At 35.5% G+C, this 25,228-nt stretch overlaps 1 protein-coding gene across 1 annotated transcript in view; it reads left to right on the plus strand.

The window, feature by feature from the left end:
• The window catches only part of swap70b (switching B cell complex subunit SWAP70b), an 18,354-nt gene extending 4,801 nt beyond the window's left edge, over positions 1 to 13,553 (plus strand). The window contains exons 3-12 of the mRNA XM_027161802.2: positions 1,314 to 1,487; positions 2,596 to 2,823; positions 3,327 to 3,473; positions 4,079 to 4,187; positions 4,340 to 4,521; positions 7,432 to 7,539; positions 9,325 to 9,491; positions 11,148 to 11,346; positions 12,414 to 12,510; positions 12,653 to 13,553. Coding sequence (XP_027017603.1) covers positions 1,314 to 1,487; positions 2,596 to 2,823; positions 3,327 to 3,473; positions 4,079 to 4,187; positions 4,340 to 4,521; positions 7,432 to 7,539; positions 9,325 to 9,491; positions 11,148 to 11,346; positions 12,414 to 12,510; positions 12,653 to 12,771 — 1,530 coding nt within the window. The 3' untranslated portion in view covers positions 12,772 to 13,553. The remainder of the gene's footprint in view (positions 1 to 1,313; positions 1,488 to 2,595; positions 2,824 to 3,326; positions 3,474 to 4,078; positions 4,188 to 4,339; positions 4,522 to 7,431; positions 7,540 to 9,324; positions 9,492 to 11,147; positions 11,347 to 12,413; positions 12,511 to 12,652) is intronic.
• Positions 13,554 to 25,228: the final 11,675 nt, after the last annotated feature.

Here is a 25,228-nt window from a genome sequence, read left to right on the forward strand (position 1 = left end):
TAAACTAAATTTATTGATCATATAAGAAGTGTATACAGGGATGGCGTGGTGGTTCAGCAGGTATTGTGTGTGCCTGTCTTTGTATGAACTCTACAATAGATTGTCCTTTTCAGAGTGTATCCCTGCCTTGAAGCCTTAAATATCCTTCTAGAATGAATAAAGATAAATGAATCATGAATAAATTATTGGCATCCTGCTCTTTCAATAGTTCTATCACAAGCACTTATGTACAAACAACCAGAAGTATATAACTGTAGTATTGCGGAAATCTGGATTAGGCCATTCATGTGACATTTGTTTGATTGATTGATTGATTTATTCATTCATTCACATTCATTTTAGTTTTTTATATGTGTTTTTCATAGTTAGGGTTGTGGATTATCTGGATAATCAGATCAGAGAAAACTAGACAGAAGTTAGGAACACACTGAAAGAGTTGTCAAACCAATCTAAGACAAGCATGAACTTTGAAAAACCACTACATACCCATTTACACACTCAGCACACGTCGGGGCTATTTAGTAAGTTTGAACTATATACAGTTCAAATCTATGCATTTTGTGGAGAATCCAGAGGAAAGTAATATAGATGTAGGGAGTACATGCAAAACTCCATATTGTCAGTTACCAGGAAGGAACCAGGAACCCTGGAGCTCTGAGGTGGCAATGCTACCCACTGTCCCACCTAAAGGCCAGCTAACACTGCAGCCAAACATTAGAGACATCCTTCATCGATATTCCAAAACATGTAATACATGACATTTTGCGCTTAAACATTTGTTTGAATTAATTCAGCTTCATCACCTGCATAATTCTGGTCAAGGTTGCAGTGGAGCCAAATCTTATTTGCAGGAATCTTTGCCTACCTAAGTGCCCTGGTTGGGAAAAGTAACTAAATTGTGAACTGCTTGTGGATGAAGTAGACATTTTTATTCTTGTTTCTGTGCTAGTTTGTATTTTTAAGTAAAACTAAAGTATTATTTAACAGTGAAGGAAAAAAGAACTCTCTTCTAATTCAAAATGTTTGTTAGCTTACAGTATTCCATCAAATAGATTGTTTGAATTGAGGATGTTTTCTTGGCTGTAGAGCTGTCCTGCTTCCCAGTAGGAGCTCATGTGAATTAGGCACTGGACGACTCTTTATTATCAACAGCTTTGTTTAGTGTTCCAGAGGTAGCCCTGGGAACGCTGTCCCTGTGCCAATAGAAAGCATGCAGCAATGTGTGTTCTAATCACCTTTTCATTTTTTTTGTAATAGATATTCAGGTCTGTGTGTCTGTAACTTTCTCTGTATGTCTTCATCTCTTACATCAGGTACAAGACAACTTTGATCGAGTGGACTTTAACAGGATGTGCTGGACGCTATGCGCCAGGAAAAACCTCAACAGAAATCACCTGCTCATATCTGATGATGATGCATTTAAGATTTGGTGCATATTTAACTTTCTCTCAGAGGACCGGTACCCTTTGATCATGGTCACTGAGGAGGTATGACCCAAACCATTTTAGGACTGTATTAAACAGTATTTGGAATTTTTGTAGTAAAAAAAACAGAGTTTACAAAAAGTGATGGACATAGAAAACCATGACATGAAATGTCATTTCCTCCACAAAGTATATAAAGTGAGTGATGTGACATATGGCGAACCGTACTCAGAATACGTTCTCTGCATTTGGCCCATCCAAAGTGCACACACAGCAGTGAACACACACACCGTGAACACACACCCGGAGCAGTGGGCAGCCATTTATGCTGCGGAGCCCAGGGAGCAGTTGGGGGGGTACGATGCCTTGCTCAAGGGCACCTCAGTCGTGGTATTGCCGGCCCGAGACTTGAACCCACAACCTTAGGATTACGAGTCAGGCTCTCTAACCATTAGGCCACGACTTGCCCACTTGACCATATGACCATAATGTTTGGTCATAAATGGAGTCTTCACCTCAAATGTTTTTTTTTTGTCTTAAATAAGACTGAAATAGTAAGATTATTTTATGTCCCTAACTTATTAAACCCCCAAGCCAATAAACTGACATTTCCATTCTAGTAGTTACCTTAAGTGTTGCTTTCATGTATGCTTTATATAACACCAAATCTGCTGCCTCTTATTCCTCTGAAGATAAATTAATAGTCTTAGAGGAATCAGTAGTAAGTGTGATAAATGAACACTGATATTAATATGATTAATTAACTGATCTTTATAAATCTCTACATTTATTTCATTCCTTTTAACCTTCCTTTAGTAACATAAAATATATTAAAGGCAATAGTCATATAGTTATTATTATCATAAAGAAGTACCAGGAGCAAAAACGGAACTACTCAGCTTCCTGTAATACTCACCAGGTTCATGTTGCCATTGTTATTTTGATTATGTGGAATGCAGCGTCATAGACTTGTGACTTTATTATTTTTGTATCTGTGTGGATTTGTTTAATTTCTCTGAATCCTTACCTGAATTTGCATAGTTAATTTAATAATTATAAAACGGTTTAGTGCAGTGTTAAATTCTGCAATATAGAGTACCACATAATATTTTTTAATATTCATAGGGTGAGTTTTATGATTAACCTTCATCCGTCTTTCGTTGTTCCCCAGATTGAGTATTTCCTGCGTAAGTTGACAGAAGCGATGGGTGGCAGCTGGATCGAGGAGAAATTTGAGGATTACAAGATGCAGCTGAACTTCAAACAGCAGTGCCTGAATGTGTGGGAGTTGATTGAGTTGGTTGGCAAGGGGCATTTCAGCAAAGGGATGGACCGCCAGACCCTCTCCATGGGCATCAGTGAGGTTTTCCAGGAACTCATACTGGATATGTTGAAACAGGTGAATCAGAGCCTCACATATATGGTTCATGTAAATCATGAGTCTATGTATAGCTCCTTCAGGGTTGTCTTGGTTGAATGGATTTGTTTACTTAATTTAAGCTACTGTGATTTAAGCTAGTCTATCAAGCAGATGTTTCTGACTAATCAGCCTCCTTTATGAGCATGCACTCTGAGTAGTTCCTGCACAAATCTTTGCATGGGGTGCATTGTCTGTTGTGTGAGTATGTTTTGGAAAATGCAGGTGGTATCAATGGAACTCTCTGATACCAGTGGTGTTTTCTATTTGGATTTAAATTTGTATGCACAGAAGAGGGGAAAGAAACCATTGCCAAGGCCAGATGCACAACCACAGTCAGAGACTAGAATTCCGAAGTAAAAATTGCCCATGTGCTTTATAGTTGAATACTGAAATTGAAATACTGAAATTTATATCATTTGGCAGTCTACCACTTTCAAAGAGGAATGCACTGAACCATAGTTAAAGTCTGCTCTATTTTTTAGGGTTATATGATGAAAAAAGGCCACAAACGGAAAAACTGGACAGAGAGGTGGTTTCTGCTGCGCCCCTATTCGATCTCATACTATGTGAGTGAAGATCTGGCAGAGAAAAAAGGAGACATACTGCTAGATGGGAACTGCTGTGTTGAGGCAAGTGATATTTTTCAAAATGAACCCTTTGTGTTGCATTATGGCTGGCTGGTAACTCAGGAATCTCCTTATTTCAATAGCACACTGTATTTGAATTGGTAATGCAGATATACAGTGGTGTGAAAAAGTGTTTGCCCCTTCCTGATTTTGAATTGGATTTTGCTTTATGTTAATAATAAAAACCTTCATTTAAAAACTGCATGTTGTGTTTACTTGTGTTATCTTTGACTTATATTTAAATTTGTTTGATGATCTGAAATATTAAAGTGTGAAAAACGTGCAAAAAAAAAATCAGGAAGGACGCCAACACTTTTTCACACCACTGTAGAAGTTTTATTTAAATTAAATGTTAAGCCCAAATACTTTTTGTCTTATCGTGAACTTAAATGTGACCTCAACACAAAATGGTAATACTAGTGTAAACCTCATTCTAAGTTTATCCAACCACTTATTATTTTATAGTAAGTTCAGTATGCAAGTGTTGATGAATGACGATGCAGTTGCAGTATGCAGAGATAATTCTTGTATGTTACGTAATCAATTTCCTTCCGTTTCCGCCATGATTTGATGAAATCTGATGAATCATTTCCATGCTATTTCTGCAGTCATTACCAGATAAGGAGGGGAAGAAATGCCTATTCTTTGTCAAGTGCTCAGACAAAAGTTATGAGATCAGTGCCTCTGATAAAAAGAAGAAACAAGAATGGATCCAAGGTTGGATGCATATAGAAACCACCCCGATATTGTTGATTATAATATTGTTTATATTGTTGATTATAATATTGTTTGCTTCATTAGTTAATTTAAATATTATATACATTAGAAATATAATGTACATAATATTCTCTTTTCTGTTTGACTCTCAGCCATTCAGACGTGTATCTCTCTGCTGAAGTTAGGCCGTCCGGCTCCACATCATGAAGCTCGGCAAAAACGGCGAGAGCTACGTCAGAAACAACAAGCTGAGCAGGAACAACTGGAACTTAGGATGAAAGAACTGCAGACAGCCAACGAGAACAAGCAGAGAGAGCTCGAGGCTATGAGAAAGGTCTGTAAGCTCCTCTCATTATAAATCCTGTTAAGTAAGCACGTGAAACACACACATTCTCTTACACCCACCTTCTAGACACACACATCTTTAACCACACACTGAGCCTAATCTGATTTAAAGTCATGAATAGCTAAATACAGAATACACTTACACTGAAGGGGCTCTAAAGTATTGTTGAAGATTTAAAGATTTTAGTTACATTAGTGAATAACAATTGGAGGTGACTGTGAGTGAATTTACATATACAACATCTGATAACAAAATACTTTAGTTTATATTAGATCAATCCAGTTAAGGTGATTTTGTAGCTTGTAAGTTAGTCAGCTATTTTATTATGCCTCCTCCACTGAGTGGTCATATGGCCTGTCCTCGTATCCATCCGTCTGAGATTCTTGTTAGCATGACATCTCAGGAACAAATGGTTGAATATTGACATTTACATGAAATTCTCAGTGTAAGCAGCAGATGAACTGATTAGGTTCTTGATTTGATATAAAGAGGGCCAAGACCACAACAACATCAAATGTCTGAAATAGTTTTTCATCAATAGTTTCTTTCTTGATATACTGTATATTTTTAAGGGGCTTTCGGGCATACACATTAATAACAATAAGGACTAGACTAGATGAGGTTTGTTGACTTTGTATTGGTGTAGTGTTGATTAAGTTCTTCTAGTAACATTTACGATGCATAATTTAACCATGACCTTATGTTTTTCTTATTTATTGTTTGGAAGTACAACTGACTTAAAAATAAACCTAGCTTATGGTATACATGCACTGGGTTAAAACTCAAATTTGTATATTTGACCTCTTGAAATGTTATGTCTTTTATCTGTATGTTTAAAGTATTATAGAGTAAACAAATTTACTGGTAAACTACTGAGGAAATACACAAAACTGGTGAATATGCGCATAAATGTGATTATTCCTGTATTTGCTACTGGTAGCTCTTTCGGAAGTAGGGCAATTTTATTCATGATGCAATATATTTTTGTCTCATATACTTATAAAAGCTTTGTTTACTCCTTCATTTATTGTTACTTAAATAAACTTGCAAAATACTTACACAAAACACACAGGCTGAAGCGTTAATACTTGATGAGTTAATATAGAAGAGAGAAGGCATGAGAAGATGACAGTGATAGTAGATAGAGGATGCAGAGGTAGACAATAGTTAACTCTACTTAACTGGTATCTCTTCTTATTTTACATATGACTACTGTATGTAAAAGCATGTATGCAAATGTAGGTCATTGTATATTATTTGAGCAATAACTGCAATTTGTCTTAGTATAACTGGTAAAATTTAATTTTGTATCTGCAATAAATGGCAGAACAGTGTTGTTATGATTCATCAGAACCACGATTGTTTATATACAGCAAGCAACACTTGTATTACACAGCATTTAAGAATTCTGGTAGACTACTGCTGTGCAGACAATGTGACTGACTCTGACAACAAGATCCCTTTGTCTGTCCCAGTGAGCCTGGGCTATAGTGTGAGTGGAGAACAATTTGCCATTGATATCTACTGCCTGCCCCACTTGCCCCTTACAGAGATTAGAACAATAAGCGTACCAGAAGAGAGTAATCCAGGCTTGACACATGCTTGCAGAGCTCATTCTGAAACACAGTACCTGCCTTGTGTCTCAGCAGTCCAACCTGAGATATCTCACACTACCCTGAGACACTGCAAATGGCATTGGGAGGATGAGTGTCACCCTGACACGTGCGTGTGAATAATGGGAGGTGAAGATAGTGACAGCTGCATTCAGTTGCCTTGATGGTGTTACTGAGCATAGCATTGATTGTTCCAGTTCCAACCCTAGAAAATTAATAATGCAAATGTGGTTACATTGTATATTGTCATAGATATTGTTCAATATCTTGAACTGTTAATGTATTGTTGTTAGAGAATTATTCCTGCTTACTGTGTACTGAGGCAGAACTGAAGCAGGGGAGTTTGCTTGCAGCTTTACAGATGTTTTTGTTTAACACTTGCACAAGCTGGTAGTCAATAAAACAGGAAGATCTCTGTGGAAATAGACTTGTGTTGGGTTGTGTGTGGCTGGTTTAGTGAGAGGATCTACTGTGTTAGGATTTATTGCTGGCCAAGTTGTCTGTTGCATGCTGGTTTATTGGTGTTGTGGTTTTCCTCTGCCCACTTTTAATGTCCATCACTGTGTGAGCTTTAAGACTTGTAAAGGTCTAACTATCATCTCTTTGGAGCAAAGTGATGGGTTGCCTTTCTTAATTGTAGATTTGCAAGATGGCAGAGTGTCTGCTTAGTTACTTGACACTTACATAAACAAGATAAACATGTTATAATTTCCTCTGAAAGAAATATAAAAGCAATGTGTACTCATAGTAATTCCAAATACAGAGAGTGCATCAAAGTCAGGATTAGTATACGAGTTAAGAACATGGATGCTAATTTAAGAAATTCATAGATGGATCTCAGATAAACCTACCAATTTGTGACATAAAAATTTATAAAAATAATGTCCTAGCCCTTTGTAGAATGTATATTGCTTATATAAAAATATATTTCTTATTCTTTTGCCTTTCTGCATTGAAAATACTTACACAGGTTGTGTCTTTGAATATTGTTATAGAATACAAAAAAACAAACAAACATATAAAAAACAGTACTCGCATGGCTATAAAGTGAGGATGAGGAACAGAATGTACATAAGTATGATGTCATTTTATAATGGGTCTTGTCAAATAATCAATGATGGTGTTGATTATTTTCCATCAAAACATCTTGTTATTCTTTGTGTACAACAGCAATTTGCCCAACATGAACCTTTTTTCATGAAGAACGATATACATTTTCTCTATTCACAATTACATTTAACCTTGTGATTAAAGTATGTTGATATTATCTGTCACTGTTGGCTAGAAACTGGAGGACGCAGCAGCCACGGCAGCTGAGGAGGAACACAGGCGACTGCAGACCCAAAACCAGTTGGAGGATCTTTACAGAGCTGAAATGGAGAAGGAGAAAATGGTTTTTTACAAATTTTATAATATTATTATTGTTGTTCACACAGCTGAATGGAACTAATGTAAACTAACCACATCACATTATAATTCATCTTCAGTCTTTTCACTGCTGTTCATTTTAGTATCTAGCTGTGGCTTAATTTTGCTAACAGCCATGTTACTGGAAATACCCCAGTGAAAAAGCCCCTTCTTAGTTTAGGACTGTGCTTTGTCTATTGACACACCCTCATATTGGGGTGTGCAAAGTTGTTGGAACATTTGTGAACTGCAAAGAGCCTTCAGTTACTTTTAACTATATTTGGAAAAGTTTAGGAAGTTAATTCAAGCTTAACTTCTCTTTTCTCCTGTTATGCTTTGAAGCATGGAAGCTCACAGCCACATACATCTGAATAATAACTGCAACACCCTCATTCACATGCACACATGGATACACACACAATAAGTGTCACAGTGAATCTGCATTAGGTCAATCACGGTGGTTTATAAAAACTATTCCTTAAAATGATTCATAAAAATAACTAAACCTGAATGTTTCAGTCAAACAATAGGAGAAATTATTTATATTTGTTCTAAAAACCCTTGATTATTAGATTATCATTATATTATATTATATTATATTTTATTATAAGAATGTTATATATTACTGTGGCTAAAAACAAAGCCTTTTCAACCCAATAGAGACAGCTGATCTACATAAATCAGGTAATGCATATGCACAAGCAAAACTCACAGTTAAAAATGCTTTAATTCATAGAATAATTTGTATTATAAGAAGAGTCTCTGCTATAGTTAATTAAGTTTGATAAGTTTGCTAATTAGCTAAAAATTTCAGCCTAAAACCTGATTGTCTCTTCCAGGAGGTTCAGATTTAACTACCATCAAGACTATCAAGATCAATAATTACCATCTCACTAACACAATTTAAACTCTAGGCAAAACCTGTGGTTTAAATAGGGAAGTCTAGATGCACAAACCTTGAATGCAGACAATGCTATTGTGGTCTGTTTCTTCCTGCTACAAATTTTAGAAGTTTCGAGCCATTTTCTCTCCGATCAGTGGGGCATTTTTCTTATGCAAAAAGTATTTCAAATGAGAGAACTAGAGAAAAATGTTCTCTCAGCAGCTACAGTTCACAAAAGTCTTTTTTTTTCGGAAACTTATATCTTAGTGAAGACCACTTAGGTTTCTCAAAGTTTGTTTTGGGCACTTCTTAGAAACCCAAAGAATCTTAAACAAAATCATCCTTCGATCCTCCTGATATGGACATGTATTTTTAGTTCACCTAAAATGCCAATACCCCATTATAAAGCAACCTCTGCTTCATCTAACAGACACTGATTTATTTCAAATTCAATCTGCCAAAGTTCAAAGCCAAAAAAAATATGTTGAGTTACTGTATGTTGATAGAGTTTCTTACACACTTTGAATCGTATTCAGACGTGTTAATTACAAGTAGTGAAGATATTTTACCAAGGTTGCACAGAGATAAATACAGAATAAAGCACTATCCATCATTTGTTAGACACCCTTATCCAGCATATTACATTTAATCTCTTTCTATGCATGATCAATAGATGGTTCAAGGCCTTGCACAGGGGCCCAACTTGGTGGAAACTTGGTAACTTGGTGGACCTGATTTGAACTAACAACCACTGAGCTACCGCATACTTGTTTTTCTTTCATCATGCATTTGGTTATGGCAACAAATACCGTGTTCCTTTGAAACTAGGCCTTAGAAAATAATTTTTTTTGCAGACAAACTGTGTTAATATTTATATGGATGTATTAGGTAAGGCTGCAGATGGAGGAGCAGGTTGCACAGAAGTCAAGTGAGCTAGAGCAGTATCTGCAGCGTGTCCGGGAGCTGGAGGATATGTACCATCGCCTGGAGGAGGCACTAGAGGATGAGAGGCAGGCCAGGCAGGATGAAGAGACTGTACGAAAACTGCAGGCCAGGTATCCACACAAAACTCAGTTGACACACACATAGGGTAGTATTTGTATAAAGATTATTTGCAACTATTCAAACCAGAGTCTACTGGGTAAATGTCAGCAGGGAATTGGTGTTTTTCATTTCGCTGATTCGGGACAATATCTAAAAAAACAACCACTTTCTATAGCGAGCAAATCAAGTATACACTGTCAGACACATTTACTTTCACACTGTCAGTTTCTTTTTCTCTCGAGTTTTCACAAGTCATGAGTCCTCTTTGTACTTGGGCAATACCATGTGTTACTCTGTGTATATGCAGGTGCTACTCTGTGGACTTTATATTGACATAACTTTATGAAATAAATGAATAAGCAGATAGATATATAGATAGACAGACAGACAGACAGACAGACAGGCAGACCAAAAATGCACTTTATGTACAAATTCATAATGAGCATAAAATATGTGACCTTGTGTGACATGGATGCCAGTTTTATCATAATTTATCATAATTAAATACTGGATGAAATTACGATAAATAGTCAGTCACATAACAAACACAACATACTTTTAATTGTCTCTTCAATACACTGCATTTTTAATCAAATAACAAATAATGTTTAATGTTTGCTGTTGGCAAACAGTACACACCCAAGTAAGCAAATAAAAAGCAAAGATCTGCCAACATAAGTCCTTTTTAGTCATTCTAGTGGATAGAGAAGTAACAGAAACAGTGACACAAGTGAGGTATGTGCAGGATGTGATTTCTGTCTGACCAATGTCTGACCTATCATAAGCCTGTTGTCTTCCTGCCTTTGTGCTGACTATTACCAGCTCAGCACTTTACCAAACCTTACTGCAGTAGTTGTATTTTACTTTTTAAGTATTTTATAGGAGGAATATTTTTAAACATTAAGGCACAAATCTTATTTAGCTACATTTTTTCCCTCTTGCATTCATATACCGATCTTGCATTAGTGCAGGACCTTAGGACCGTATCCAACTGACAGCATTTATAAAGGTTCATTTTGAATTTGTTCTAAATTGCATGCATAATTTTGTACTTTTTAAGCTGTAATAATACATGAGGACCCTGATCTCGGGTGCTGATTTAAACCAATCTGAGTGAGGGGATAATTAAGGTTAATTATTATTGAATATGTATATTTTTATAATAAAATAAATTACATATAAAAACATAAACAACACAGACATTCTATATTTTCTATATTGATAATGCTTTTACAAAATTAAATTGCTTTTGAAATTGAGGAGAAATTCTCTTTGGAGAAATATTGTACAAAGCAAACATATTGATTCAAAAGGCCATATTTAATAAATCCAATACATCAAAATTGTTTTCAAAAAACTACTTTCTTTTCAACTCTTTTCAATGGAACCAATTAAGGTTTAATTATAATAATCCATTGACAAAGTTTGTCATATAAAGCTTTAAAGTTTATTTCCTAAAACATAAAGTAGTCCATGTATAGACTATAATGATTAATTGTTTTTTGGGATTTAATGTGTATTATAATTATATTTATCAGCTTTTAAGGAAGGAACATTCAAAGAGGTTTTTACACACAACATGCTTTAAAGCCAGACTTTGCAATGCAAAAACAAAATAGTAAACCCAGTAGACCTTAACGCAGGTTTGTGTGTGGTGTCTGATGCAGTTTGCTTGAGGAGGAGGCAGTAAAGCGCTCAGAGTTGGAGCAGATCCACCGGCAGCAGCAGCAGGCTATCTCTCAGACAAAGGCCGAGAAGGAGGAGCTGGAGAGAGCGCGATTGGAGAAGGATAGTGCTCTGCAGGACGCCATGCAGCAGCTCCAGAGGCTGGAGACAGAGAGACAGAGCGCACTGGAGCAGTATGAGGTACTGCACAGGATGTTGTCTGTCCTTAATATTAATTTTTTTTTTAGTTTATCCATTATAAAATGTCAAAATTTCTTGACCTTCAGTACCTCATTAACAGTCATTTAATGGGTCACAATGTTATGGGTGTAATATGCCTGTCATGTTATTTGAGCAAGGTTGAGCTAGTTGACCCTTAGGGCTTTCTAGCATGCTACTTCATTTCATTGGCTCTCTTCTTGTTTGAAACCGATAACTCCAATGTTTTGATATGCCTTTTGAATATCTAAAATCTTTGGACTGCTGTCTTCTGAAATCTTTAGTCGAAACAGGCACTATAAAATTTTTAAGCTCTCATGCTGATCCCTTTTGATCCATCCAAAATCTTTTAGAAAAAATTTATGTTGTGGAAGTGAGGAAGTGCAGATGGTAATGCGTCTCAAAACATGGGACTTGTCGTTGTGTTTGTTGATTTTGCCAGTAAGATTACATTCACAAATTACCAATAGATTTTCTTTTACTTAGGCAAACTTTGTTGATACGAGTCCCCCCTACTCTAAAAAAAATCTATATATCTCTAATTCCAGAGCAGTTTGTGGTTGTGTTCTGAAATAATACTTTAGATTTCAAAGGTCATGTATTTGACAGAATGAATCAAGCACTGATACAAGACAATAGTAAAGTGTGTTTTTTTACACATGCCTCAAAGATTTTTCCCAATATGTCATTTGTGCTCCAAGGTTAGGCAGGGAGAAATCGTCACAGCGGTGAGTTACACAATATTAGAACCTGAAATTACTGATTACATATGCGTGTTTTTTTATTTATTTTTATTTCAGGATAAAATTATCCAAAAAATAAAATACAGTGACACTCCTGACAAAATTTTTCCGGTTCCTGATCTTGACAGTCTTCCTTAGATGATACAATGGGTTGAATTGATGAAAGAGAAACTTGCTTTTAGTTCAAGATCAAATATTAGATACCTTCAGACAGCAGATAAGATATTTTATTTTTGGTTTAGAACGCCCTCAAGTGGCCTAATCTAAAAGTATCTGACTTTAGATCCTGTGTTTCCTAATGAACAGGAAGTAATGAAGAAATTGGAGGATGCTGCTAATAAGACAAAAAGCTGGAAAGACAAGGTGGCCCATCATGAGGGACTCATCCGTCTTGTACAGCCGGGTAATGATCTGTATTTTTGCTCACATCGAAATATCTCTTTATTTAATCCATGCCCTGGTGTGTTTGTCACCAGTTCCACATGTTTTTGCCTGAATGTTCACACATTGGCTTTTTTTTTATTTGTCTGTGTGTGTTTATTCAGGCCCAAAAGGACCTCAGAAGATCACTAACTGGGGTCCTGCAGCCTTCACAGACGCAGAACTGAGTCTGAGAGAGAAAGGCTGGAAGGAGAGGAAAAGCAGGCCTGATCAGACCCAATGAAGAATAATTGCTATTCTGCCTGCATTACTGCAAAGTGTTCCTGTACATCTAACCACTACTGAATGGGGAAACATTGGCCAATTAGGCCACATTCCACTCAAACGGACCTTTGAAACTTGTGTGACTGCGTAGTAGACTCTAATTTTGCTGTATCTGTTATTATTCCAGTCATACTGTAACATTGCAGGGCATTTTGTGACTCATTTGAAGGGATTTATATATTTGTTTTTATAAAGCTCCCTACAGATATGTTGATTTAGTTGTATTTTCTTCCAAAGTGACGACAGATTTTGCACAGAATTAATTAAAATGTCAAAGATCATTTTAAATGTGAAAAAAAAAAACACCCAGCAATTTTAGTGTCATTCACCCAGCAATTTTAAAAACATCTTCAAAAATCTAACCTGTTACCTTATCAGTTTTTGTGACCTAATTTAGTATTGTTCAAATGAAAATGGAGCACAATAAACAGCAGAATTTGTTGAAGTGATGAATGAAGTACGATGTAGAAATATGGTTTTGTACTTTGTGTAAAATAACATGACACAAACAAAATACAGTTATTGAGGTAATTTTGTTTATGGACACATGGCTACTACAGTATTTAGCTGTAATAACACCAGAGCTGTTCTGTTATTAAAACCTTTACCAGATATCAATGTCTGTGAATTGTTTTTGTCACAAAAAAGTATTGTGCATGTTTGTATCAAACTAACATATTGTTCAGAACTGAGACTTTTTTCTTTGCAAAGATTCATTAAAAATTAAAAAATTTTACGTTATGTTTGTGTTTGAAATTTTTCGTTCTCACAAGTTATATATTAAATGTAGCACCAGTGTAGCCTATAATGATGGTTATTATTAGGATATTACTACTTATGAATATTATTTATTATTTTATTGCTTATTTGTTTATTTATTTGTTTAGGAAATATCTTTAACTTTCATGTATGGTGTAAAACATAGCACACTCCTGCAGATTCGATGTCATGCAGTTTGTTTTTGAAATTATAAACAATTTTCGGATTAAAAAACAACATAAAGCCCTTTTCTGTGATATAGCAATTAGTACCAGCAGATGTCTCCATACACTAGTGAGAGAATAGGCCTTGATGCAAATTGGCAGGATGCAAAAGAAATTTTTATGACTTTCAGTGTTTTGCCTTTTGAAATCGGGATCATATGAGAATTAGGTTTTTACAAACTAACCGGCTTAAAGATAAAACCTTTACACACATGAAGAAAAATAAGCTTCTGTGTCTCTCATATTAATCATGCATTTAGGGTATTTGCTAGTGACATATTTGGCAAGATTTGAAAAAGACCTGTTACAAATAGCTGTTCTTGGACCTTTAAAAAATTTATTTATTTATTTATTTATTTATTTATTTATTTATTTATTTATTTATTTATTGAATTTCTGGACCTGTTTTCTACTTTTCTAGCTCTCTTAAGACTTGCTCTAAATATGTGATTTATAGCTTAGGTTGTTGAATTTCTAACAGACTTTAACTTGGGGTAGTGTGTAAACGTGTATAAATGTGTTACTAATCAAGTGAGAGTGAGTGCTGCTAATAGTTAGACATCTCACACCTTGCCATTGTACTTCAAGAACAACATGACTGCGTTCCTCTTACACTCATATTTTCCATCAACACATTGTATCCATTAGAGAATAAATTGCTCCAAATCTAAATATAATGAACACACATTTAGACTTACAACCTTGGAGAGCAAATACAGACCGAGGTTAATTTCTAAGATAACACGAGGAAATTAAATTTGATGTCCAGATTGAAATAGGTGAAATATCATACAATTATGAATAAACAAATAGTTTGCACATATGTAGTGTGGAATGACTGCAGTTGTTAATTAGCCTGCACTTACTTATTATTACCCAAGATGCTCCAAGATGATGGGGTGTTGATATTAATTAAACTGAAGCTTATATTTAAGAATGGGAATGGGTTTATTAATAAATCTCAGGGTTCAATGATTTGCTATTTCATCACTTGCACATACATAACAAATAAGTTACATATGCACAACCTTAGAAATGAGAATTCTTCAAGACTTCTGGAATAATCAGATAATCAGTAGTGACATGTTGGTGTTATATGGCTGAATATGAAACTAGACAAGGTGGAATGTTTTCCAATAACAACATATCTTGAAGTGTTTGATTCCTTCTAGAGCAAATGACTAATATACAATTTACATTGTACATTTTATTTTTTTACTTTTAATGTTATGGAATCTCTATGAGACACCTCAGTGTCTATTATCACTTATGCTATAACAGCTATAAATGCTGACAGAAAAAATGCAGCTTGTTATTTTACTGAGAAATCACAAAATCCTCTGTCCTGAAGAAGCACTGTCTAAAAGTGCTGATATTGGAGACTCTTTCCAAAAATCAGAAGAAAAAGAGAAAACCTCATTATATGTGTGGCTATTTAGAGTTTTGCTGCACAATTTCCTATTAAATTGTATTCATAAATACATTAGTAGCTGCTTATATTGACATTTAATCACCTCTGAGGAGTTCCACCCTCCAGAATTTCACATTGCTGTGGTATTAATATTCCCAATGCAGTTAGGGTCACAAAGTATATTATAGTATAGTTGTATAGTTATATTATAGTTATAAACTGGTTAGTATTATTGATATTGTTTTCTTGATTTACAGTCTAGTAGGCTGCTTAAAACAAGTAGTACACAAGTTAGAGATTAACACATCATGACCTGCATTTTTTTGGCACAGTTGTGTGTTTTTAGGTAGTTTAAAGTTCATTGTGTATCAAGCCTCAAATCGTGCAGTTAGATGAATAACAAAATCCACATCCATTTTATGCAACTATGTCAGAGTTGCAATTGGTTGATTGCATAGCAAAGGCCAAAGACGTCAACGATGATGTAAATGGAAGAATCTGTACATTCCATAAAAGTGCAGCTTTGATGTATTTCCAAAAGCATACGGGCCTATTCATTAACCCATTGCAGAAAATACAAAAAAGTACACACTGTTACACATGATAGGTAAGCTATAAACGAACGCATTAATCACTATATTTTTTCTTCTGCAAGTTCACGTACACTCTCTTCTAATTTAGAACACATTGGGCTTGGAAATCAGCCTCTGAAATTTCCTTTCACTGACCCTCAAAAACAATTATTTATACAACAACAAATAATCATGCAGCTATGTGGACAGTGCGTGAGTGACAGAGTGCGAAGGGGCTAAAATGTGTGCACCAGATGCGGCGTTTCAGCTGAGATCTTTACGCAACCTGATGGAGGGTCATTAACGGCAGGACTTGCGCGGTGCTCCGGATGCACCCCGCTCCCCAGCAGTGCCTGCATCCCATCATCTCTCCTTCAAAACTTCCTTGAATTCATCGGCTCTGCTTGGGGCCTTGTGCACCAGCACAACATTCCAGAGAAATGATGTGAAACAGAAATGCATTCAATTCCTGATCTGGAATCCATCGTTGAGTTGTGCATTTTGTACTGTAAAAAAAAGGGGAGCGCCACGCTGTTGCACAGACGGGTTACACAGCTGTGGTGTGTGAGGGGTTAGATGGTGCCTCTGAGGAGCAATGTCCTAAATTTGAATGCCTTTGGAATGTGGTGCACTATTAAAGACATCTCTGCCAACCACAGAATGGATTAATTGCTGTAGTTTGTGACTGAAACAAACACACACACACACACACACACACACACACACACACACACACACACACACACACACACACACACACACACACACACACACACACACACACACACACACAAACATACCCACAAACATACCCACACATACCCACACAATGTCCTTATGTTGGCATTTCCTGTCTGAGTGCAGCTGAAGCAAACTCTGCCTCTGTCTTGTAAACATCTGGTCACTGAATGGTTAGGTTGCTAAAACATGTTTCACTTAATTTAAAGTGATTTTATAATCAAAGACATTAAACTAACTATTCAAGCTGTGAATCATCCTTATTTGAGACTTATATATACATAGCTAAAAACTAGAAAGGTGTAATCATTTTAACACACTGGCTAATTTCTCCCTAAACAGAATTCTGTGTTGCTATAAAGCTTCATCCTTCATCTAGGAACAAACAAATAAAATGCCTCCTTAACGTCCCCTTAATGTCTACAATCACAAATTCCACACACAACATAATGTGAAAATGTCCACTCACACGACAACAGCAAATTAAATATTTCTTTAGCACTTTAAATGAGTTTATTGTAATATTTACTTTAAATCAATAAACATATGCACACTAATTATTTCTATAACACTGATCACATCAGTTTGCAGTCTTGAGCAAGTAAACTTCAAAATCACTCCTGATCAATAGTTTGTTGCTAACAAAACACACATTGCCAGAGAGGCATCTATGTTTTACCCCTTTTTTTGTAGGCTGAATGTGCCAAGCTTAAAACAATCTAGGATCTGTCACTTCTCAGATTAGAAGTGCCTGGAACTTATTTACATGGACAAGGCACATCTGAAGCGTAATAATAAGAGTAAAGTAATAATAATAAACATGTAATAATAAATATGTGAAACAATCAGTCTCACGTGGCTTATTTCCATGATGACCAATTGGTAAGTAACCATACATAGCATACTCAGTCACGGATTCATGCATTTGTGTTATTTCTTCAAGAAGTAATCAAGAGTAGTTTAGATTAATATTTTTTAGTCCTAGTTCTCTGACTAAAATACACACTGTGAAGCTTAACATAGAGGAAATGTAATTTGTGCATAATTCATTACATCACATATAACACACACACACACACACACACACACACACACACACACACACACACACACACACACACACACACACACACACACACACACATATATATGTATATGTATATATAGTGAGTATTATGGGTGCTATTCCTTATTGTACATCATACAGTACCTACAATATTAATCCTAAGTCTATGATGGGATTTCACTGTTTCTTTGGTCATTGGGTTAAGGCACTTAAGCTCCTTGAAAATCTTAATAAAACCTAAATGGTTTTTAAAGGAAAACCTGCAGGATATAAACCCACCCTATTTATAACCAATTGTTCTCTTTGGGTATAAATATGTTCAGCGACCAGTCTGACCTTTCTAATAGTTTATTTAATAGTGCTGGTGAGACTGATAATAATAGGGCAGAGGAAAGGATTCATAATGAGAGAAAATTGTACTACAGCCCTAACACTAATCAATCTGTCTCTGCTTCATCAGACCTACGGAAACCTAACATGAGTGAGACAGGGTGGATCACTGAAGAATGGGTTGCGTGTTAATAAGGGGGAAGGATTTTATTAGCTGCAGTCCTTCCTCATCCCTGCTCCTCCTCTAACACTGTGGAATGTGTGGAAATGAGCAAATATAAAACACCAGTGCCTCAGCAAAAATGTTAACCACCCCCCATGGACCTCACATCTCCCTTGCCAAATCCTCTGGCTGAGAGGCGTCTTGTCTGGCACACAACTTTTGGAGCTCAACCAGCACATTGTTTACCAGCATCCGTTATAAATCACCTGTAAATAGCACAAAAGAGAAACATAGGGCAAGAGATTAAAAGGAAGGTTAACTGAATCAGTCTGTTACAATCACTTTATAGTACTGAAGTAAAAGCGATCTAATTTGGAAAAGCACAGGATGCAAGGTTTGAGGTTATTTGACTCTTTATTCTTGTGTGAAACCTCAGGATTCTTGGGACATGACAGAGACACTTCTAGACTACTCAAGTGCAAGAGATTACATAGTAAATGTTTTCTATTACTTTGTGCTCACATTTCATTTCATGGTGGATTCATTACAGACTCATATTTTTACTAAAGCACACATATGTTTACATACGTTTTGTTCTGTATGCAAAAATAAATTGCATTCATTCAGTACTTCCATTTCTTCAGTATACTTGGTTTTTAGACTTTATAAAAAGGCAATAAAACTAGGTCAGCTAAACTGGGGCAATTTTATGACATATTTAACTAGTAATATCAAAATGGAGCGATGTAATAAATTAATACACTGGTGTTCTTTGTACCAGCAACAATTTACTTTGTGACATAGTCTGTATTATTATTATTATTATTATTATTATTATTATTATTATTATTATTATTATTATTATTATTATTATTATTATTATTATTATTATTATTATTATTATTATTATTATATGAATTCAAAATTGTGTGGTCATCTAATCAACACACTTCTATGTGCTTTTTGAACATCCCGGTCCACATTTAGTCCCCAGTATCACTTATAATATCCTCTAATCATCAGGGAAAGCTTCCCAGCTTTCTAGTGCTTCCCATTCATTCAGAAGAGCAGTGCCCACTGATTGGGTGGAGAAGGCAGTCTGTATTCCTGTTCATCTAAACGTTCTTCAGGGTAGATGCAGACCAACCTTAGCAAACAGTGTCTTAAATTATCTTGTGCACTGTCATAGTGGATCAGGTTTGGTTTATAGGCCTTTTAGTTAAAGTGAAAGGAAATCATTATGCTGCAACATAGAAAGGCATTCTAGACATTTCCCATTTTTGTGGCAGCAGATTGGAGAAGGCCTACATATGGGTGTGATGGTCCAGTGTCCACATACATTTGGCCAGATAGTGTAGGTCAAAAGGTTCCACCCAAGCTTACTAAAAACCCATTATTAGATGTGGCTGGGGTTTTTGTTTCTAAACTTCTAAACATTAAGTGTCTTTTTTTTTTTTTTTTTAGCTTTAAAAGAAACCGTTTATTAATTTGAGCTTTTTTAGTTTTTCTTTTTAGTGCTACAGTGAACTCTATTCATACTCTGAATAAAGGAATGTTTTTTTCTTCCATAGGGTTTCCTGGTGGCAGTAAAAGTAACACCTTTTAAAGTGAGTCACTTTCAGAATATTCCAGAAACTCTATATTCCAGAAATTTGATTTCTCATTTAATGTTATGCTTGATTTTCATGTATCCTTTCCACTCCATTCTTTGCCCCATTAATCTGGTACTGGGAATTCTGTAGCACTTCTGAGTTTTATGAGTAACTTCTAATTTTTTAAGTAATAATTTATGACGGGGGGGGGGGGGCATGGTGGCTTAGTGGTTAGCACGCTCGCCTCACACCTCCAGGGTTGGGGGTTCGATTCCTGCCTCCACCTTGTTTGTGTGGAGTTTGCATGTTCTCCCCGTGCCTCAGGGGTTTCCTCCGGGTACTCCGGTTTCCTAACCCGGTCCAAAGACATGCATGGTAGGTTGATTGGCATCTCTGGAAAATTGTCCGTAGTGTGTGAGTGTGTGAGTGAATGAGAGTGTGTGTGTGCCCTGCGATGGGTTGGCACTCCGTCCAGGGTGTATCCTGCCTTGATGCCCGATGACGCCTGAGAGGCACAGGCTCCCCGTGACCCGAGGTAGTTCGGGTAAGCGGTAGAAAATGAATGAATGAATGAATGAATTTATGACAGAGTATAGAACAATCAGGTATGAAACTGTAAGGAATTCTCATCCGTCGCTTGGACAGGGTAACACTCTTTTCATCTGCCACCTGGCCAGGATAACCTAAAATTCAGCTTCTCGTTCCTCTGCTTGGTTTCTGTTCTCCACAAGGCCTGGGGAAGTCTCAATGAAACACACACGAATCAGTCTTTCAAAGAGAAGTTCCAAAGTTTATTAGGAAAAGCAGGAATATATAGTCGTACAAGAAGAGGGAGGGTGTAGTGAGTGTGTGTTGGTATGTGTGTGCATCTATGTTTAAGTGACCTCTCAGTTGCCCCAATGAAGTCAGACCTTATAGGGATATAAACCTATACTTCCCTTAGTTCCTAGTTGGTAACAAAAAGAATGCTTATGGCAGGGCCACCTGTGGTAAGGCTAATTATGGTAGGAACAAGAGTGTGTCCGTGTGTTGAAGGGGGGGAGAATGTATGTGTGTGTGTGTGAGACAGTCTGCAACATTACCAGAAAAGATTGTTGTATGCAATTATTCTCACAGAAACTGAATACAAATACATTATTTGGAATGAACATTAGTTTGAACTGTGGACATTCTGTTGTCACAGCTATTCCAATACTGCGTTTTTAATAGATATATCTATCTTTAGTTTTTAGGGTTTGTTCAGTGTTTTTTTCTGTAGACATAGTAGTTGGATTAATAGTTTAATAAAACAAAATTTTTTATGCCATAATTAGTGTTTAAAGCCACCAAAAAAACCCTAAGATTATTGTATATAGAACAGATACAGATATCTAAAGTAAAAAGAACAAGAAACTAATCTATCCCTCACATTATTGCATGTGTGCAATGCAGCCATTATTCTCTGTGATGTATGAGTGGGAGCTGCTGTATTAGAGTGGTCTCGGCCAGATGCACATGCAGATAGAGCGATGATTCGAGAAGTTCTGGAATATGCTGGTTTGCACCGGCTGGAGCTGAGCAGATGCAAAACTGAGCTAAGAGTTGTTCACTATTCAACTTCTAGGATTCACCGGGGCACAGCTAAAAAATTCCTGCAGCATGTGGCCAAGTAAACAGGATAGAGTTTAATAGTGCATATACATCCTTCACAAATCTATTTTTTATGCTGGCCACAAAAATTTAAAAGACATAAAGTTTTAAACAACATTTATAAATATTTTATTTGTTACAGATGAAATAAATTTAATGTGCAGTAAATTAATTTCCTCTATGCCACTTTATAAGTTCAGAATAAAACAATGAGTCTATGACAATTACAATTGCTCTAAATGTCTTTACTCCAGTGTATTTGTGGCATATAGTATTTCCAGTGACATTTTAGAGAAACTGCTATCACAGCAGAAAGAGGAAAGTCATTAAGAGGAGTCAGTGCTGTTATAAAAATACTGTTACAATATGCTTTAGTAATTGCCTTTGACATTTCTATTTCCCCTTGGTGGAATCCTTGTTCCTTTATGAACCTATCTTGTTTAGATGATTATTTGGATGTCAAGGGGTTCATGCCCACATGACTATCAACTTCAGCATTTTGATTTGAAACGAAACAGTTAGCAAATGTTGAAAATAGCCAAGCAATAAATACGTCAAACTTCTACATTAAAGCTTAATTTTTTCTGTCTTACTACCTTGGATACAGCTTTTTTTTAAACATACTATTCTGGTATGTTACACTTCTTTTTTTTTTTTTTTAAGATCATCTAATGATCTAATGAAGATCTGCTCGAGTGCATTTGTGCTGAAAAGGAAATATTAACCTCATCCACTGTTCTGCAACTGGCCACTTGTAATGAAGGTGATATGTTGAAATCAGTTTGACATGTGCTTCAGGTCTGGTTTGTGTTGTGTCTTGTTTGTGAAGAAGACTGTGAGTAACAGTATAAGCATCTTATCATAGCTTGCTATTCTGGGCTTGTTTTTATGACCTGTTTGAGAAATATCACCCCCTTCGCTGTAGTACTGAGCTCCAAATCATAAACCAATATTTGTAAAATCTGGGGCAGATTTGTACTGTTTTGTTCAGCTAGAGTGAAAAAGAGAGATGCAGAAACAGAGAAAAACATGAGGTTTATAAATGAGCCAGAAAATGTCAGAGAATCTCTGGACCCATGAAAGATTTCATCCTGTGTTTTTAATTTATTAAAGACTCTTCATGCGGCTCTAATCATATCTCCCCTTAGTTTGTACCCCAAGTAAATTCCAAAAGAAGCTATTTAGTACCAAATAGCAGTTCTTATCACAGAGTTTTAACATTATCACTGATTACGTCTTCATTTTCATTCTCTTTCAAGATAATATATAGTCAACAGTAATATTGTGTTGTTCTGTGCTACTAGACACTGTCCATGGTGCTATTATTGGGTTGACTCATAGGTCCTATTTATTTAAAACAATCAGCACCCAAATTTGTGAAAGTATCATAATATATCATATCAGCATAATGCTTGCTCTGTTCTTTGTCCTTTAATGCATTTGGGAAATTCATAGCAGAGTTTCTAATAAAGCGCTGTGTACCGTATGTCTTAAGAACGCACTAAAGTATTGAGATCAAATTTAATGTTCCTACATGGTTAATCATTTCATTTACATGTTTATTGCATGCACTCAATTTGTTAAATTAATTTCATTTAATTAATGACAATAAGATACATAATAAGACGATTAATGAATGTTTAAAATTGCCCCAGTGTAATAAGATAATAGTTACCTGTGTGTTTTCTAAACATTTGTTGTGTGACTGAGTGGATTACTACCAGGGTAGTTTCATTTAAAACTACTGGAGTATTCCACTTTGCTTGATTACTTTCTTCGTGCAAACATCTATTTCATCACCTCAGGACTTTGACTTCATGTAGGAACACCTTATAAAATCTTAATGTTATTTCCTGTTTTTTCTCTGGTTATTATCATCTACTACAGTGAATAACAAAGTGTCCTGCATGTCCTCCACATAGGCATGGATACACATGTATGTGCCAAAATACCCCAAGGTAATTGTCAGCTAAACTATTTTGTCAAATAATTTGGTTTAATATATAAGGTTCCTAAAAAGTATGGCAAAGAAATGCTTGGTTAAGTGGATTATATCCCATTAGTCATGAGAGAAAAGACCCCAGTAATTTCCTTTAAAATGTGATAAAGTTTGTCACTTTATTTGCTTTAAAGGGAGGACCTTATTTTTTTCTATTTTATCTTAATCATAATCATTATCAACTCCCATCTGTTAACAAATTCTCGTGACATGGTTCAGCTGGGGATGGAAAGGACTAACATAAAAAGCCAGCCACTGCATTTTATTTTAACTGCCACTCTTGAAAGGCCATGGAGCAGATAAAAAAAACTGCCCCCACAAACAAAAGGTAACAGAAGATTCTTATTGAATAATGTTGCACTGATTATAACTGAAGACAGTACAGCCATTTTTAAAGTGTAAAAAAACCAATACATTCATTTATTCATTTATTCAAGTTTATTCTGTCTCCTAAACACATTTTGAATACAAAACTTTTACAGGTAATTTACATAAATCATTAATTTCTTTAAAAGGCACAGTGAGTGTGTATGTGTGTATGCATGTATGTATGTATGTATGTATGTATGTATGTATGTATGTATGTATGTATGTATGTATGTATGCATGTATGTATGTATGTATGTATGTATGTGTGTATGCATGTATGTATGTATGTATGTATGTATGTATGTATGTATGTATGTATGTATGTATGTATGTATGTATGTATGTACTGTATGTATGTATGTATGTATGTATGTATGTATGTATGTATGTATGTATGTATGTATGTACTGGACAACAGCAGACATACATACATACATACATACATACATACAGTATGTATGTATGTATGTATGTATGTATGTATGTATGTATGTATGTATGTATGTATGTATGTATGTACTGTATGTATGTACTGTATGTATATGCATACACCGCACACAATACGTATAAAAACAATGTATGCAATTTGTGTTTTGTGAAAAAAGATTAGTGTAATAAAAACAGATCACTGACACATTCTCATAAACTTTAATTCCCAGAAAAATCACAGGGGATTCGCCATGTGGTTGGCATAATTTAACCAATAAAATGTTCTTGCAAAAGCAATAACTCTTGTATCAGATTCTTATAAAATCACACATTTTTAACATTAACCACATTTCAACAGTAGAGCATTCACTTTGCAAATCAGCACAGTGTCATGTCATACAATGCATTAATGATAAATGATAATAAATGATGAATGCATTCATGCAAAGCTATTAAATAATGCATTTAAATGGTGTTCTAAAACAAATAATTGAAATAGATCACAGACTTTATATAGTCATAACACTGAGATTAAGCATTACAGTAGGTTTCATGAAAGATGTCTAATATGCATATGCATAAAAGATGTCTATCACTTTATTTATTACTATATGCAACATTATTCAAAACTATAACTGTGACTTATTAAATTGGACTAATTAAATAATTGAAGATAAACATCAGCTCTAGCTACTAAAAATGAAATTTAATTTCAAAATTAATTATAGTTAGACCTATATACTTAGACCTTTTTCTGCCTACAGACAAATCTGAGAGACAAATGACTGTATTTTAAACACACTGTATATATAGTGCTTCACATATAATGTAGAGCATAAGCAAGAACCTACAGTATATGTCTGAACTGCATAATGGTGTGAATATGTGTGTTTTTGTTCACACAAAATGAGCATTGTGATAGTCAGCATAGATCACTGAAGCTTCTACCAAATGCTGAATACACACACACGTGCACACACACACACACACACACACACACACACACACACACACACACACACACACACACACACACACACACACACACACACACACACACACACACACATGCAGATTTTCAGGTTTGATCACTATATATATATAGAATGAGCTCCTATATTCATGACAAAAATAA

This window comes from Tachysurus fulvidraco, chromosome 13 (genome assembly GCF_022655615.1).
Source record: "Tachysurus fulvidraco isolate hzauxx_2018 chromosome 13, HZAU_PFXX_2.0, whole genome shotgun sequence".
Lineage (NCBI taxonomy): Eukaryota > Metazoa > Chordata > Actinopteri > Siluriformes > Bagridae > Tachysurus > Tachysurus fulvidraco.